The sequence below is a fragment of the Psammomys obesus genome, unplaced genomic scaffold (genome assembly GCF_907164565.1).
Source record: "Psammomys obesus unplaced genomic scaffold, mPsaObe1.curated_primary_1811, whole genome shotgun sequence".
Taxonomy (NCBI): Eukaryota; Metazoa; Chordata; class Mammalia; order Rodentia; family Muridae; genus Psammomys; species Psammomys obesus.
This window is the reverse complement of record NW_026592710.1, coordinates 6,623,241-6,637,574: the sequence shown is the minus strand read 5'-3', so window position 1 is coordinate 6,637,574 and position 14,334 is coordinate 6,623,241. Positions and strand designations below refer to the sequence as shown.

The 14,334-nt window shown below is 38.5% G+C and overlaps 1 protein-coding gene across 7 annotated transcripts in view; it reads right to left on the bottom strand.

The window, feature by feature from the left end:
* Kif1b (kinesin family member 1B) overlaps positions 1-14,334 on the bottom strand; it is a 138,899-nt gene that overhangs the window by 96,447 nt on the left and 28,118 nt on the right. For all 7 annotated transcript variants that reach the window (XM_055615354.1, XM_055615355.1, XM_055615356.1 and 4 more), the window contains exons 3-7: positions 12,751-12,827; positions 10,615-10,794; positions 9,457-9,522; positions 2,591-2,769; positions 1,904-2,015 (exon numbers count right to left, since the gene is read on the bottom strand). In XM_055615354.1, coding sequence (XP_055471329.1) covers positions 1,904-2,015; positions 2,591-2,769; positions 9,457-9,522; positions 10,615-10,794; positions 12,751-12,827 — 614 coding nt within the window. The remainder of the gene's footprint in view (positions 1-1,903; positions 2,016-2,590; positions 2,770-9,456; positions 9,523-10,614; positions 10,795-12,750; positions 12,828-14,334) is intronic.

Here is a 14,334-nt window from a genome sequence, read left to right as displayed (position 1 = left end):
CATACACAAATGTGCATAAGACCAGGTGAATTAAACAGTAGAATATTTGTCAGCAAAGAAAAGGAATTAAGTATTGACATAATAACAAATAATATCAAAATTATTATAAGCAAAAGAAATGTAGCAAAAAATATAGTATATATCTCATCTACATAAAATTATACTAAATATAAACTAATCTAGTGACAAAAAACATACTAAGAACTGCCTGGATTAAAAAAAAAAAGAAAGAAAGAAAGACTGCCTGGATGATGCAACAGAGGGGACAGAAAAATACTATAAAGTTATGAAACAACTTTTTAGAGTAACAAATATTCTCAGTATACTTATTATGTCACATAGGTAAGCATTCATCAAAAATGGTCAAATTCTATACTTTGACAATTTTCAGGATAGTTTAGACAAAAGTCTCCAGAAGGGATTATTTGGGGGTTTTTGTTGTTGTTGTTGTTTGATTTATTTTATTTTTTAAATATTAGCTACAGTTTATTAACTTTGTATCCCTAGCTGTAGCCCACTCCCTCATTCCCTCCCAATCTCACTCTCCCTCCCTCTTCTCTTCCCTGCCCCTTTCCAAGTCCATAGATAGGTAATGTCTCCTCTCCTTCCATCTGACCCTAGCTTGTCAGATTTCTTCAGGACTGGCTGCATTGTCCACCTCTGAAGGGATTATTTGAAAAGTTGCAGGGTTAGGTGCAGCTCAATGGCAGAACACTTATTTAGCATCCAAAAAAACTGGTTTCAATTAGCTGAAACAAAAAATAGTCACTAAGCATAAATGATTCTAGCTTCTAGTGACAACACTATCAGAAAGCACTCACTTTACCAGGCAAAAGGCAGAGAACCCTGTCAAAGTACCAGTACAGTAAGTCTAGAGTCATGTCCACCACATGAGGACATAGCACAGTGGTGCAGCACTTATCTAACGTGAATGGGAACCTATGTTCAGTTTGAGCACAACAATAATACAGCTGAATGAAACTTAAGATTTTAAGTGGCATCATCATAAATACTTTTATTAGGTACGACAACAAAATTAACAAATACTGAGTGGCCACTTGATGCCAGACACTATTATATGCACTTACCCTACATTAATACTTAATCCTTTTAACAACCCACTGAAGTTGTCACAGAAGGAGAAATCAGAGGCATACGGAGGTTAAAGGTAATTTGCTCAAGGTTATGCAACCTAGAAGTAGTAAAGTCAAGACTCAAAGCATTCAATTTCAGTCCAAGATCCAACATATTTAACCACTAATAAGATGAGAAATTATCAATCCAATGTGGCTGGGGAAAGCTTGTCTAGCATGCTAGATGTATTCCTTTCCTAAAGCAAAACAGACAGCTACAAAGGAAAACAAGGGGCTGGGAATAGCTCAGCAGTAGTGTCTGCCCACCATGCAATAGGTTCTTAGTTCAATCCTCAGTAACAAAACAAACAAGCAAGCATAGGTATTTATTAGACAATATTAGAGTTGTTACAGAGTTTTTTTCCAGGAATGAAGTGTGCTTAATCACCACAGACATCAGTGCAGTAACTTTATCAATGAACAATATTGTTGTCCAGTCAAAAAGAAAAAGTATTTTTTCCTAACAGAACCACTTAACTGTCCTTGCATAAAATAATTAAGCTACTAGACCCAAGGTTTTAAATTTTAACTGTGTTTTCTATCTTTCAGTTCCATTGAAGACCCACACTGAAAACTGGTGAGTAGAAATTAAAAACCACCTCCACTAAGTAAAAGAACAACACTTATCCTGTACAAAACAAAAAACAAAACAAAACAAAAAACAAAAACAACAACAAAAAACTAATGCAGAGGGTAGTAGTATAAGCGGAATTTCTCAAAATTTCTCCACAAAATCTCTTCACAGCTCAAGAGATGAAAAGCTCACCTACCTTTTCAGTTGAAAGGTTAGTCTCAGAATCGTGTTTCTTCTGAGTGAAAACGATGGTAAACACAGCGTGGGAACGGCTGCTTGTTTCATTCATGTTGGTGGCTGCCACCGTCCTAAATAACCCAAAGGTGACCGGTTGACAAGAGATTTTTTCCGTGAGAGTTAAAACAGACAGCAGCTTTATGCAGCCATACATGACAATCACTGACAACAGCCTTAGGTTTACTTAGACTGGAGACTGTCACTTTCATGATTGCCCTAGATGCTGTCTTATTCGTGAGCCCATCAAGTTACCCTACAACTCAAAGGCTCCCAATCAGAATCGCTTTTCAGATTCCAGCTCTCCCTTTAGTAATCACCAGAGCGTTTAATTTTTATTCTGTATTATGTGTTCATTTATTCCAAAATCAACGCCTACCACAGCCTCAGTAGACATTACAGCTGACACTTTACCATGACTTAATCAACACCCAAGAGTTAACCTGTTTGAACAATGCACCACTTTATGGAAAAGACAGCTACTTAATATGTTGAAGCCTATACCTCTCCAGCATAGCCAAAGACCCAAAGGGGCTCTACAATTAAAGCAACTTTCAAAGGTACAAATGTCACTTTAATCCTTATGACAAAATCAAAGGACCTCAGAATATGGCAAAGGATTCAGTAACTGGTCTATATCCTACCATACCTGGCTTTGTTCCCAGCGTCCATGAGGTCGGCAATGTCCGTGTAGGAAGTGACTGCCAGCTTGGACAGATCCTCCACATAGGGTCCAAGAAGAGGGTGTTCACGCACACGCAAATTACCCTTGTTTTTGGGATTCAGCAAATCTCGTACTCTCTCACAGTAAATTTCCATGTAGCTCACCTAGGAACATTTTATTAAAGTAAATCAAAGAATCTGGAAAAGATATATACACATTAAATACTTTTTCCAAACTAAGCATAGTTATAAAGACCTTGAAAACTCAGAATTTCAGGAGGCAGAGACAAAAGGATTATATATATTCAAAGTCAGCCTAGATTTAAAGGAGAGAGAGAAGGAGGAAGAGAAATCTTGTCTCATTTTAAAAAATGATTTAAAAAAACGGGGGGGGGGGGGGACTGAGCGGTGGTGGCACACACCTGTAATCCCAGCACTTGGAAGTCAGGCAGATCTCTGTGAGTTCAAGGCCACCCTGGTCTACAAAGCAAGTCCAGGCCAGCCAATATATATATATTATGTGTGTAGACACGCTGTACAATTACCAGTTAGCACACCACAGCCATGGGCCCTTCGCTAGCACTATGTGCAGATATCATGCTGCACGGGCACTCCCTCAAGAAGGAAGATGCAAACAGGTACACATCCCAGCTATTTTTCTAAGGCAGAGATTATGTTTTTAGTAGAACTTTATTATTAGTACCTCTTCTCTTCTGTTTTTGTTTTTTTAAAGATTTATTTGTTTTATGTATGAGTGCTCTATCTGCATGTTTGCCTGCATGACACAAGAGGGCATCAGATTTCATTATAGATGGTTGTGAGCCACCATGTGGGTGCTTTGAATTGAACTCAGGACCTCTGGAATGACAGACAGCACTCTTAACTGCTGAGCTATCTCTCCAGTCCACCCACTCTCTTTTGAAGCAGTGTCTTTATAGCTAGCTAAACCAGGGCTCAAACTTGCAATCCTTCTGCCTCAGCCTCCCAAATACTGAGATTACAGAAATGCACCATCTCAACCAGCTTTATTGGCATATTAAAAATGCATGTTACTGTCATTATTGAGGCTTAAAGCGAGGTTATTTCAAAAGCCTAGAAATTAATAGTCCTATCAGTTTTAAAACCAAAGAACAATATTCAGAATAGATAAAACAAAAGAGACCAAGGACTAATTCTTCTGTTGTGTGTGTGCGTATGTGTATGTGTGTGGACACACATGTGGACATGCATGTGAATGCTAGAAGTAAAACTCATCTTGGGTCCTTCCTCAGACACCATAAACTGTTTGTTTGTTTGTTTATTTGCTTGGCATGAAGCTTGTAGACAAGAGAATAGCAGGGACCAGCTGTTCCTGCCTGCCTGCTCAGAGCTGGGATTCCACACTCAGTCCACCATATTGGCTCCTTTACAGCAAACTCTTTAAACTGAGCTGTCTCCAGTCCAGCAACTATTTCTTTAGGATTGACCACAGTGTTACTAACTTCGGACAATGCATCCACTAGAAGGATAATGGCTAATAAATTACAATGGCTTACTGAAGACTTAGGAAGACTCAGACAATATAGTCCATGAAACCTTGTCCCATCAGTAGGACGTTCCTATCATGGTGATGAGGAGTCATGCCATAATCTCCTAATGTGAAGCAGTTTTTGTCTAGTCAATTCCCTTCTCTAATTCCTTGCTCATCAAATCATCAGGATTTACACAGAAAAACAACACGATAGTCATGCAAATGTGGGTAGTTATTCCTCATAGAAAATTAGTAAACCAACATGTTTCATAACATCAGCCAAATGAAGTTCACTCAAGCCTGCACTTTGTCAAAGTGTTGAGAATAAGCGACTGTTGAATGCTTAGCCCCAAATGAATATCTATATCACCCCTAGATATATTAAACAAAATCAATCAGGGTCAGAATTTTTAAAAGTCTAACTTTGATTCCTCACCCTCACCTACCCCAGTGCTGGAGCCCAGTGCCTCTACAAGCAAAGCAAGTATGCTAATGCTGGCTACATCCCCAGGCCAAGGAGTACAGCTGTGACTTCAGACTTCAGGCACATGGATCTCAAGTGTACCACAGCATGCTACATTATGATGCTTCCTAGAAATTAGACTCTTCCACATCACAGCTTTTTGGGCATACAAAAAGCTTTATACTTCTCAATTTTACATTTTAAATACATTTTCAGGGTACCTAAAATAGAACCCCTTTCATTCTGACCTCTGCTTCTATACAGCATTTTAAAAGAAAAAATTTAAGCTGGGTGATGGTGGTGCATACCTTTAATCCCAGCACACAGAAAGCAGAGGCAGGTGGATCTTTGTGAGTTTGAGGCCAGCATGGTCTACAGGGCAAATTTTCAAGGCTACATAGAATGATCCTGTCTCCACCCCACCCCCCTGAAAAAAAAATCAAATCAACAAGTCTTAAGTAAAAATAATTGATCCATGAAGAGTAATACAAGATCCCAAGGTTCTTTCTGACAGACTGTTAACACACACCTCAGGCTACCCATCTCTCCAGCCGCTGTACTTTAATCATTCTTGTCTACTTAAACTTCTATATACAATCCTGAAACTCAAGAAGATAAATATTTCATGACTTCTTTTACTTTTGAACCAACCTTACAGATTCCACTTGGAAAACCCAGTTTTCTTCATATGACTGCCTTCTAACCACTGTTTCAGGCACTTGGCAGAAATCAATAAATAAGATACCATGCTAGTGAGTTTATGATTCTAGCAATAACAGACTAACAAGAACAGTCAACATTAAAAAATAATAACAATTAGTAACCAGGAAGAGATGGCTCAGGGGTTAAAAGCACACACTGTTCTTACAAGACTCTAGGTTGATTTCTAGCACCAATGTTGGGCTGCTGGCAACTGTCTGTAATTCCAGATCCAGTGAATCTGATGCCCTCTTCTGGCCTCCACAAAACCTGCACTCACATAAATACCCATACACAGACATATACATAAGCAAATATATAATCTAGGGGCTAGAGAGATGGCTTGGTGGTTAAGAGCACTGCCTTCTCTTCCAGAGGACTGGGTTAAATCCCCAGCACCCAACAGCTCATAACTGTCTCTTAACTCCATTTCCAGGGGATCTGACACCTTCACACCAATGCATATGAAATAAAATTAAATTTAAAAAATATAATCTATAGGCCAGTAAGAGGGTTCAGTGGGTAAAGCACTTTACCACCAAGCCTGGAACCCTAACTAAGTTCAATCCCCAGGATCCATACGCTGAAGGAAGAGTCATAAACTGTCCTCTGACCTCCACATTTGCACAGTGACATGCACATCCTCTACTCCCCAGCACACACAGTAATAAATGTAAAAATGAAGTTATAAAAAAAGTAACCTACGAAATATGTTAGAACAAGACAAATACACTCTAGGAAAGAAAAACAGAACAAAGCAAGAAATCAGAGTGTTGGGGTAGAGTCAAGTTCTAATATTAGCGTAATGGTCAAGGCACCAAGAGAGCAAGACTTGAGCAAGAATTTGAAAAAGGAAGGCTGAAGTTTAAACAAAGAGATATCCAGCAAAAGGCCTAGGAGTGTGGTTCAGCCTAGTATATATGAAGCCTTAGGTTTAATTTCTAGACTAAAAAAAGAAAATTAAAAACAGGGTTGGGGGACAGCAAGATAGCTTAGCAAGCAAAGCAGCTTGCTGCTAAGCCTTGACAACCTGAGTTCTGTCCCCGCGTGCAACATGGTAGAAGAAAATCAACTGTAAGCTGTCCTCCGATCTCATGTACCGTGGCACTTGTGTGACACACACACAGAATAAATAAATGAAAAATAATTTTTAAAATGTTAGCTATGTAAGTAGAATCCTTGCCTAGTATTCATAGCCCTAGGTTCAACTTCCAACATTAGTAAACTAGGTATGGTGGCATACACCTATCATACCAGCACTAAGGTGGACAAAGGAGGGTCAAAGTTCAAGATAATCCTGGGCTATACAGTCTGCCCAGGCATAAATGACAATTTGTCTCAAAAAAGAAAAAACTTACACATAATCAATCATTACAAGGCTGGGCATATAACTCAGTGGTAAAGTGCTTATGTGACTCCCTGTGTACAATCTTGAGTACTACAAAAACATAAATAAATATATTTTTTTAATTCTGGGAAAAAATATATTCACCCTGAGAGGTAAGCCATGCTTCAATAGATGGCCCTACACCCAGGCATATACTGGCAGTACTAAATGAACTCACTGAAGCTAAAATTAAAAAAACAAAAATGTGAAATTAGAAGTCTACAATGGTGATGGAGGCAGGGAATTGGAAGGGAAACAAAGGGAGGAGGAGTTCATCAAAATGTATTATTCAATCAAGGAATTCTCAAACAATTAACAAAAAGATATCCAGAGGAAGACAATAGGAAGATTATATACTAAGTCCTTGAGAGAGGAATGCTACTGCTCCCTCCATTATAGAAACTGAGAAAAAAACAAAGTCAGTATGGCTGGGGCAAACTGGTGCAGAAGTGATAAAAAGAGGTCAGGAAATGTAGCAAGGAACCATAGTGTCCACCAGAGCTTGAAGGTGCACCCCACATGATGTCTGGAAACTTTAATGGTATCCTCCCTTATTTCCTATAAGCTGAAAAAGTCCTCATCTGACTTAAAAGAATTGTCATAAGATGAGACAAGCTAGTTAAACAGAAAATTAAAATGAAGCTCACTCCCTTTTGGTATATGATAGCCATGAGTGTTAGAGACTTTGATCATGTTATTTTCCTACATTGCTGACATTTTAACCAGAACTTTTTGAAAATTCAAAAATGTGTGCAACCATTAATTAGCAATGAATTGAATAAAACAAGTAGGAACTATGTAAGTACTGTCAAAAATCACATCACATATCAAAAAAAAAAAAAAAAAAAAGGAGGAGGCAGTGGCAGCAGCATTAGCTGAGCAGGTTGGCACATGCATTTATTCCCAGCACTCAGGAGGCAGAGGCAGGCAGATCTCTGTTGAGTTCATGGCCAGTTTAGCCTGGTCTACAGAGTGAGTTCCAGGACAGCCAGAGCTACACAGAAAAACCCTGTCTTGAAAACAAAACAACAACAACAAAATTACTAGGATTTTCTTAAAAGGCAGCTTTATTTCCCAGAACAGTAGATTCATGTTAAAAAGCATCTCCATTGCTTTAAAACCCCATACACAAAGAATGTTTTCCTCTGTGTGTGCATCAGCAGCTTCAAAATCACATACTTACTAGCTATATTAAGAAGAGAGCTCACATCAAGTAAAAAAGATTGTGACTCCCAGATATAAATGAAGTTTGTGTTGGTGTTACTGTAGTAAGTGTAACTGCCTTGCCTTCGAAACATTAAGCAAGTGTGCATATAATTTACAAGACAGTCAGCCACAGTAATAATCAAAGAAATTAAAATTTAACAAATAATTGTGTATTACAAAATGGTCAAAACCATGTACCATTTGTTTTTCTTTTTGACTGTTTGTAAGTATGTATTTGTAAACATGTATGCAGGTGTCATGCCTGCCAGGCAAGCTACAGGTGAATGTGGATACTGATACGGTGCTGCAAACACAACTCAGAGCTTCTGCAAGTGCAGTCCTCATTCTTAACTCCTGGGCCATCTCTCCAGCCTCAAATTGGCAAAGAGTTAAAAATAAAAATACTAAGTATTTAAAAGAGCAGAACCGTTGCCAATTTCTCCTGGAAGAAAGAAAACTGCTACAGTCTTTCTAAAAGGCCATTTGCCAATCAAATGTATCACTTACTAACCAAGATACATATTAACACTCAAGTGATACAGAACTCTGAACAATCTTAATTGCAACATTATTCATTATAAACAAACCTTAGAAACAGACTAAATCCTTAAAATCAAGGGACTACTTTAAATGAGTAGCAACAAAGTCACAACTGAGAGCCACTTAACACAATTTGAGATAGCCTAGCTAAGGCAAAGAGCTCCTTCCACCTATAATCCCAGCACTGGAGAGGCAGTAAGTAGATCTCTCTGACTTCCAAATCAGACTGGTCAACAAGGACAGCCAGAACTAATAAAGAGACCCTGTCTTTTAAAACAAACAAACAAAAAGCAATGGGGGCCTAGTGTGATGTGAGCACGGAAAGGCCATTTCCACCAAGCCTGACAATCCTTGGGATCCACATAGCGGAAGGAGAGAATCAACTCTGGCAACTTCCATTCCTGTATTCCTACATCATGGCACTTCATTGTACGTGTATGCACATGCACAAAAACATCAGACAGACAGGCGGACAGACAGACGATGGATAGATAGATAGATAGATAGATAGATAGATAGATAGATAGATAGATATAGATGGATAACAGATAATTAAATACAGGAATATTTTTATAAAATAACACAGAGCCAGGCATGGCAGCACACACCTTTAATCTTAGCACTCGGTAGACAGAAGCAGATGGATCTCTGCAAGTTTGAGGCCAACTTGGTCTACACAGCAAGTCCAAGACAGCAAGAACTGCACAGAGAAACCATCTCGGGTAAAAGAAACAACAACAATAACAAAAAGAAAGAATATGCCTGGGCACAGTGGCACACACCTGTAATCCCAGCACTCAGGGATTACCCTTGTCTTGAAAAACCAAAAAAAAAAAAAGACGAAAAGTCTGGACGGGGTGGCAGAGGCAGGCAGATCTGTGTGAGTTTGAGGCCAGACTGGTCTACAGAGTGAGTTCCAGCTACATTAAGACTAAGACTGCATCAAGAGGCCCTGTCTCCAAGACAAGAAAGAGAAAGACAAGAAATGAAATGAAATGAAGGGATAGGAATACAAAAGTCCCTGGTTTCAATAACAGCTATACTCACCTCTACAGAGTAAGACATTTCTTCATTACAGTTGTCATTGATCTTCTCAAAAAGTTCTTCACACAACTAGGAAAGCAAAATGAAAGGGTCTGTGAACAGCCCAAATCAGACATATTACATCATCCACAGCATTAGAGAATTAATTAGTAAGATATTCTTTCTGTTTCCCCAAATATGCATGTCATAAACCTCAAACACAATATTTCAAATAAAAATTAAAATATGCTTCTTATTTTTATTCTCCTTCAACAGAAAACTGATATTATTTCCTTATCCAAATCTGATTCTTCATACTGTGCCCAAATAACTAATTATATATCATTATAGCAATAAAACTAACTAAAAATGAGCATAAAACTTATGATCAAAGACTTAACTGCAATAGCCTGCATGTGGTGGTGCACACCTTCAAGCCCTGTATTTTGGAGGCAGAAGCAGGGGGAGCTCTGTGCGACCTAGGCCAGGCTGCTCTACAGAGTGAGTTCTAAGAAACCCAGAGTTACATAGTGAAACTCTTTCAAAAGGCAAAAGAGCAAACAAAAAACAAAAACTTCACTGCAACATTACTCATCACTATCAAAACTTAGTCTAAAGAGGGTATGGGGACTTACAGTTCAGTGCAGTTGAAAAAGTGCTTGCCTAGCATGTTCAAAGCCCTGGGCTGGATCTCCACAACCCCATAAACTGGCATGAGAGCACACCCACAAACTAAAATAATAAATGGGATAGAACTGTAGTTAACTGCAGAGTACTGTTCTAGAACATGAGGCCCTTGGTTCTATCCTCAGGACCACAAAAAAAGGGAAAATAAAAATATATTCCTTAGAGAAGATCTATACAGGAACTTCTAATGAAACCAGAACAACATTGCCTGAGTGTTCCAAGGTTTAGAAAAAAGCTTTAAGAAGCTGAGAACACTAAAAGATAGGATAATATGGCAGTGCAAATTAAATTAAACGGTTTTTAGAAAATGTTAACTTGCTTATCTTAAAAATCTATATATATACAAGCCTATTTTTTTCCCTCTAAATAGTAAGCACCTTTGAGGAAAATAAACAGGTCGTCTTGGTGCCTAAATTCCAGTCCCTGAATACATTTTTGCCAAATAAAAAGCAATTTGAGACTGAAAGTATTTATTGATAGTCACAGATGCTTTACCTGTGGTATGATGCCAGCCTGGCTTTCTTCTTGTTTCCCCATCATTGTGTAGGATTTCCCAGCACCAGTCTGCCCATAGGCAAAAATACAGACATTATATCCTTCAAAGGCATGTAAGAGCATTTCCTTCCCGATGTCATTGTACACACGACTCTGCGATGCAAAACAGGGGTCTTCAGGCTGTAAAGATTAGGAAGAAAAGTTATGACGTTTAATAATATTCTTCCCTTATATTAATTGACTGCTTCCGTATTTCAAAACATGTTTGGAATCAGAGTAGTCATTTAAACTATATTATACGTTTTAAAAGACCATTCTACACTTTTTTTTTCATTTTACAGACAGACACATAGAGAGATACCATAGTAGTTGGAGCGCAAAGATTTTCTTAAGTAGAAAATAGGAATAACAGACCAGAAGTCAAGTTCACATATAAAACTACTTCTTTGAACTCACTGTAAATAGTGTGGCTCTTTTCAATAAATACAACTTTGGTGAGGAACATTTCCAATTCCTCCCTCAACCTTTTCCTTGATGATTAGGCTTTGTGGATAGTTTGGAACATCTCTCCTCAGAAAACAGGAAAAACTTAAAATGTCTAAGAAACAGATGGCACAGAAATGGAAGCAAACTCAAGTTTAGAAGCAGTCTGTAAAAGTCAACAAGATTTCTATATTGACTAAAGCTGTCAGGGAAGAATCAAAATACTTGATTAAAGTAACTACTTTATTCTTCAGGTAGTAGTCTCTGTGCCAAAAATGAACTAATGGCTGGGTGTGGTAGCACCAAGTTTTAATTTCATCACTGAAAAGGAAGAGGCAGGAGAATCAGGAATTAAAGGTCAGCTTCAGCTACACATAGTAAATTCAAAGCCAAATGAGACCCTGTCTTTTTTTTTTTTTTTTTCTTTTAGGTTTTGTTTTTGAGAGTGTCACTATGCAGCCCTGGCTGCCTGCAACTCAGGGAGCCTCTGCCTCTGCTTCTGACTGCTGGGTGTAAAGGTGTGTGCCGCCACACCAGGGCTTCAAAACAATTGTGTTAAAACTTAAAATTGGGAGCTCGAGAGATGGCTTAGGGGTTAAGAGCATTGGCTGTTCTTCCAGAGGACCTAGGTTCAATTCCAACACCCACATGGCAGCTCACCACTGTCTGGTCTGTAACTCAAATTCCAGTGTTCTGATTCCCTCACATGGATATATATGAATGTCAAATGTACATAAAAATAAATAAATTTTTTAAAAATTTCAAATCAAGGGCTAGAGAGATGGCTCAGTGGTTAAGAGCATTATCTGCTCTTCCAGAGGTCCTGAGATCAATTCCCAGCAACCACATGGTGGCTCACAACCATCTATAAAGGGATTTGATGCTCTCTTCTGGCATGCAGGTATATATGCTGATAGGGCACTCATACACTAAATAAATAAATAAATCTAAAAAACAACAACAACCTTTAAAAAATTAAAATCAAGAGGCTGGGGATATGGCTCAGTGGGTAAAGGGCTTCTGTGCAAACATGAATGCCTAAGTTTAGAAAACCAGCACCACATAAAAGCCGCCCTGAGGAGCATGCATCTTCACACGCAGCTTCATGTAAGTTCTCCGGAGGAGCCTAAGGCTCACTGAACAGTCTAGCCAGTCTGAGAGCTGTAGATTCAGAGAAGCCCTGGTTCAATATGGTGAAGTGATGGAGGAGGACACCAGCTACCAACCTCTGGTCTCCACATGTGCGCACATGCACCCCCTGCACATGCACACTCACACACACACACACACACACACACACTACACGAATGAACAAATAAATAATTTTTTTTTAAATGAACTCATGAACTGACAGTTTGTTACCCTGGTGTTGTGGCTCTTGCCTGTAATTCCAGCACTTGGGAAGGTAGAAGGTAAGTCAGGAATACTGGCACAAGTTTGAGGCTAGCCTAGGGTATACAGTGAGTTCAATGCCAATGTGGGCAATGAGATCTGTCTCAAAAAACAAAAGACAAACAAACAAGAACAAAACACTAATCTACCCCTCAAACATACACAACTCATCCTTGACGACAGCCAGAAAATAAGAACTGGATCTTGGAACATCTAAGGATAAAAGAAAGCAAGAAAGGAAAAGGCAGGCAGTACACTCACCGAGGTGTGAGACCAGTAAGAGTAGTCAAAGCTGAAGGACTTTGGTGCTTCCTTTGGGTTCTTTGGGTTAATAATACCTAGAGAATAAAAATATTTGTGTTAAGCCCTTCAATTACAAGTTCATTAGCTCCATATATTATATGTTTAAGTCATCCCAAACAGCACATTTATACTATCGAGTCCTAACAAAAAACAAAAATACCATTGTTTAAGAGGCAATTTATACTGGAATGCACACACACACACACACACACACACACACACAAACACACACACACGTGCGTGCGCATCAGGCCACAATACTCACTTGGGTGTTACCAGTATTCAGAACAGAGCCTAGTATGTAACAGGTTCTCAGTAAATCTTCTAGAACTGAATGTTTGTCCTTCCTTAGTAAGTTAGCAGCTAAAACTAGGAAATGAGCTATTTCTATTTCAAAGCACCTCATAAGGCTTGAAATACTTAAAACACTTTAAAAATAAAAATTGGAAAGGTATTATTATATTAACCCAATGTGAAAAAAAAAAAAAACCTCTTTGTGAGGTTCTTGCTATCTACTTCAAAGAAGCATTTGATAATGAGGCAGTCATGGAAAGTTTATGTTTCTGAAATCCAAGGTAAACAATATTGTTATTTTCAGTATGTGTAGTGAGATTTGTGATTTATTAGTGCTCTGGTTCTACACATGTTGAAAATGACTTCTCATATAACTAATGCCATCATACCGCACTGCAGCAACTGACTGAATGCTGTAGTTTAATCCTTTCTTTTTCACACAACCTTTTATCATCTCTTATTTCACATGAGACACACTCTCCCAAACATGTGCTCAGAAAATCTTCTCACATACTAGACATCTCAACTAGTTCCTTTTGCTGAGGCAAGGCTTCATGCCAAACTATCACTGAAAACAGGATTAAAAAGTAAATCTGTCTTGGGCAGCTGGTGTTCAGGACACAAATAGCAACAGTTGCTACGGTGCTTACTTCTCCCTCTTGCTGGATTCCTCTGGGCACAGCCACATACTTATGTTCCAACCTCAACTGCTGACAGAGTATTAATAAGGCTCACATTACGCATAGTCATGTGACTAGAACATGGTTCTAGAAAATCTCCCTACAAATAAATGGTAATTTAATCAAAGTCTAACAAAGGAGTACAACATACCAGTCAGCATTTGCCACATCATTACTCTACCCGTAAGTATTTTGTGTTTAGTAACCCTTTTTATCCCCCAACCAGGCAGTGAGGCAAATGCCTTCTATTCCCATTTTATAAAGAAGCCATCACAGAAAAGTTCAATATTCCTTAGGCCACAGAGCTAGCTAGTGGCAGATTCAGAATTTGAATTTGCAGAGCTGCCACAATTAGACAAGAATCATCATGTAAATGCTTTTTCTCACATACAAAGATTACCAAGATGAAAGAGAGGAAGGCATTTTATTTATTTGCTTTACATACAGGTATATCTGCATATATATGTGCATATATACGGCTATACACATATAGCTACCCCCTAAACTTAAACAACAGGCATTATTTAAAACTCTCTATTTGATTAAACTTGCCCTGTTTTAACAGTAA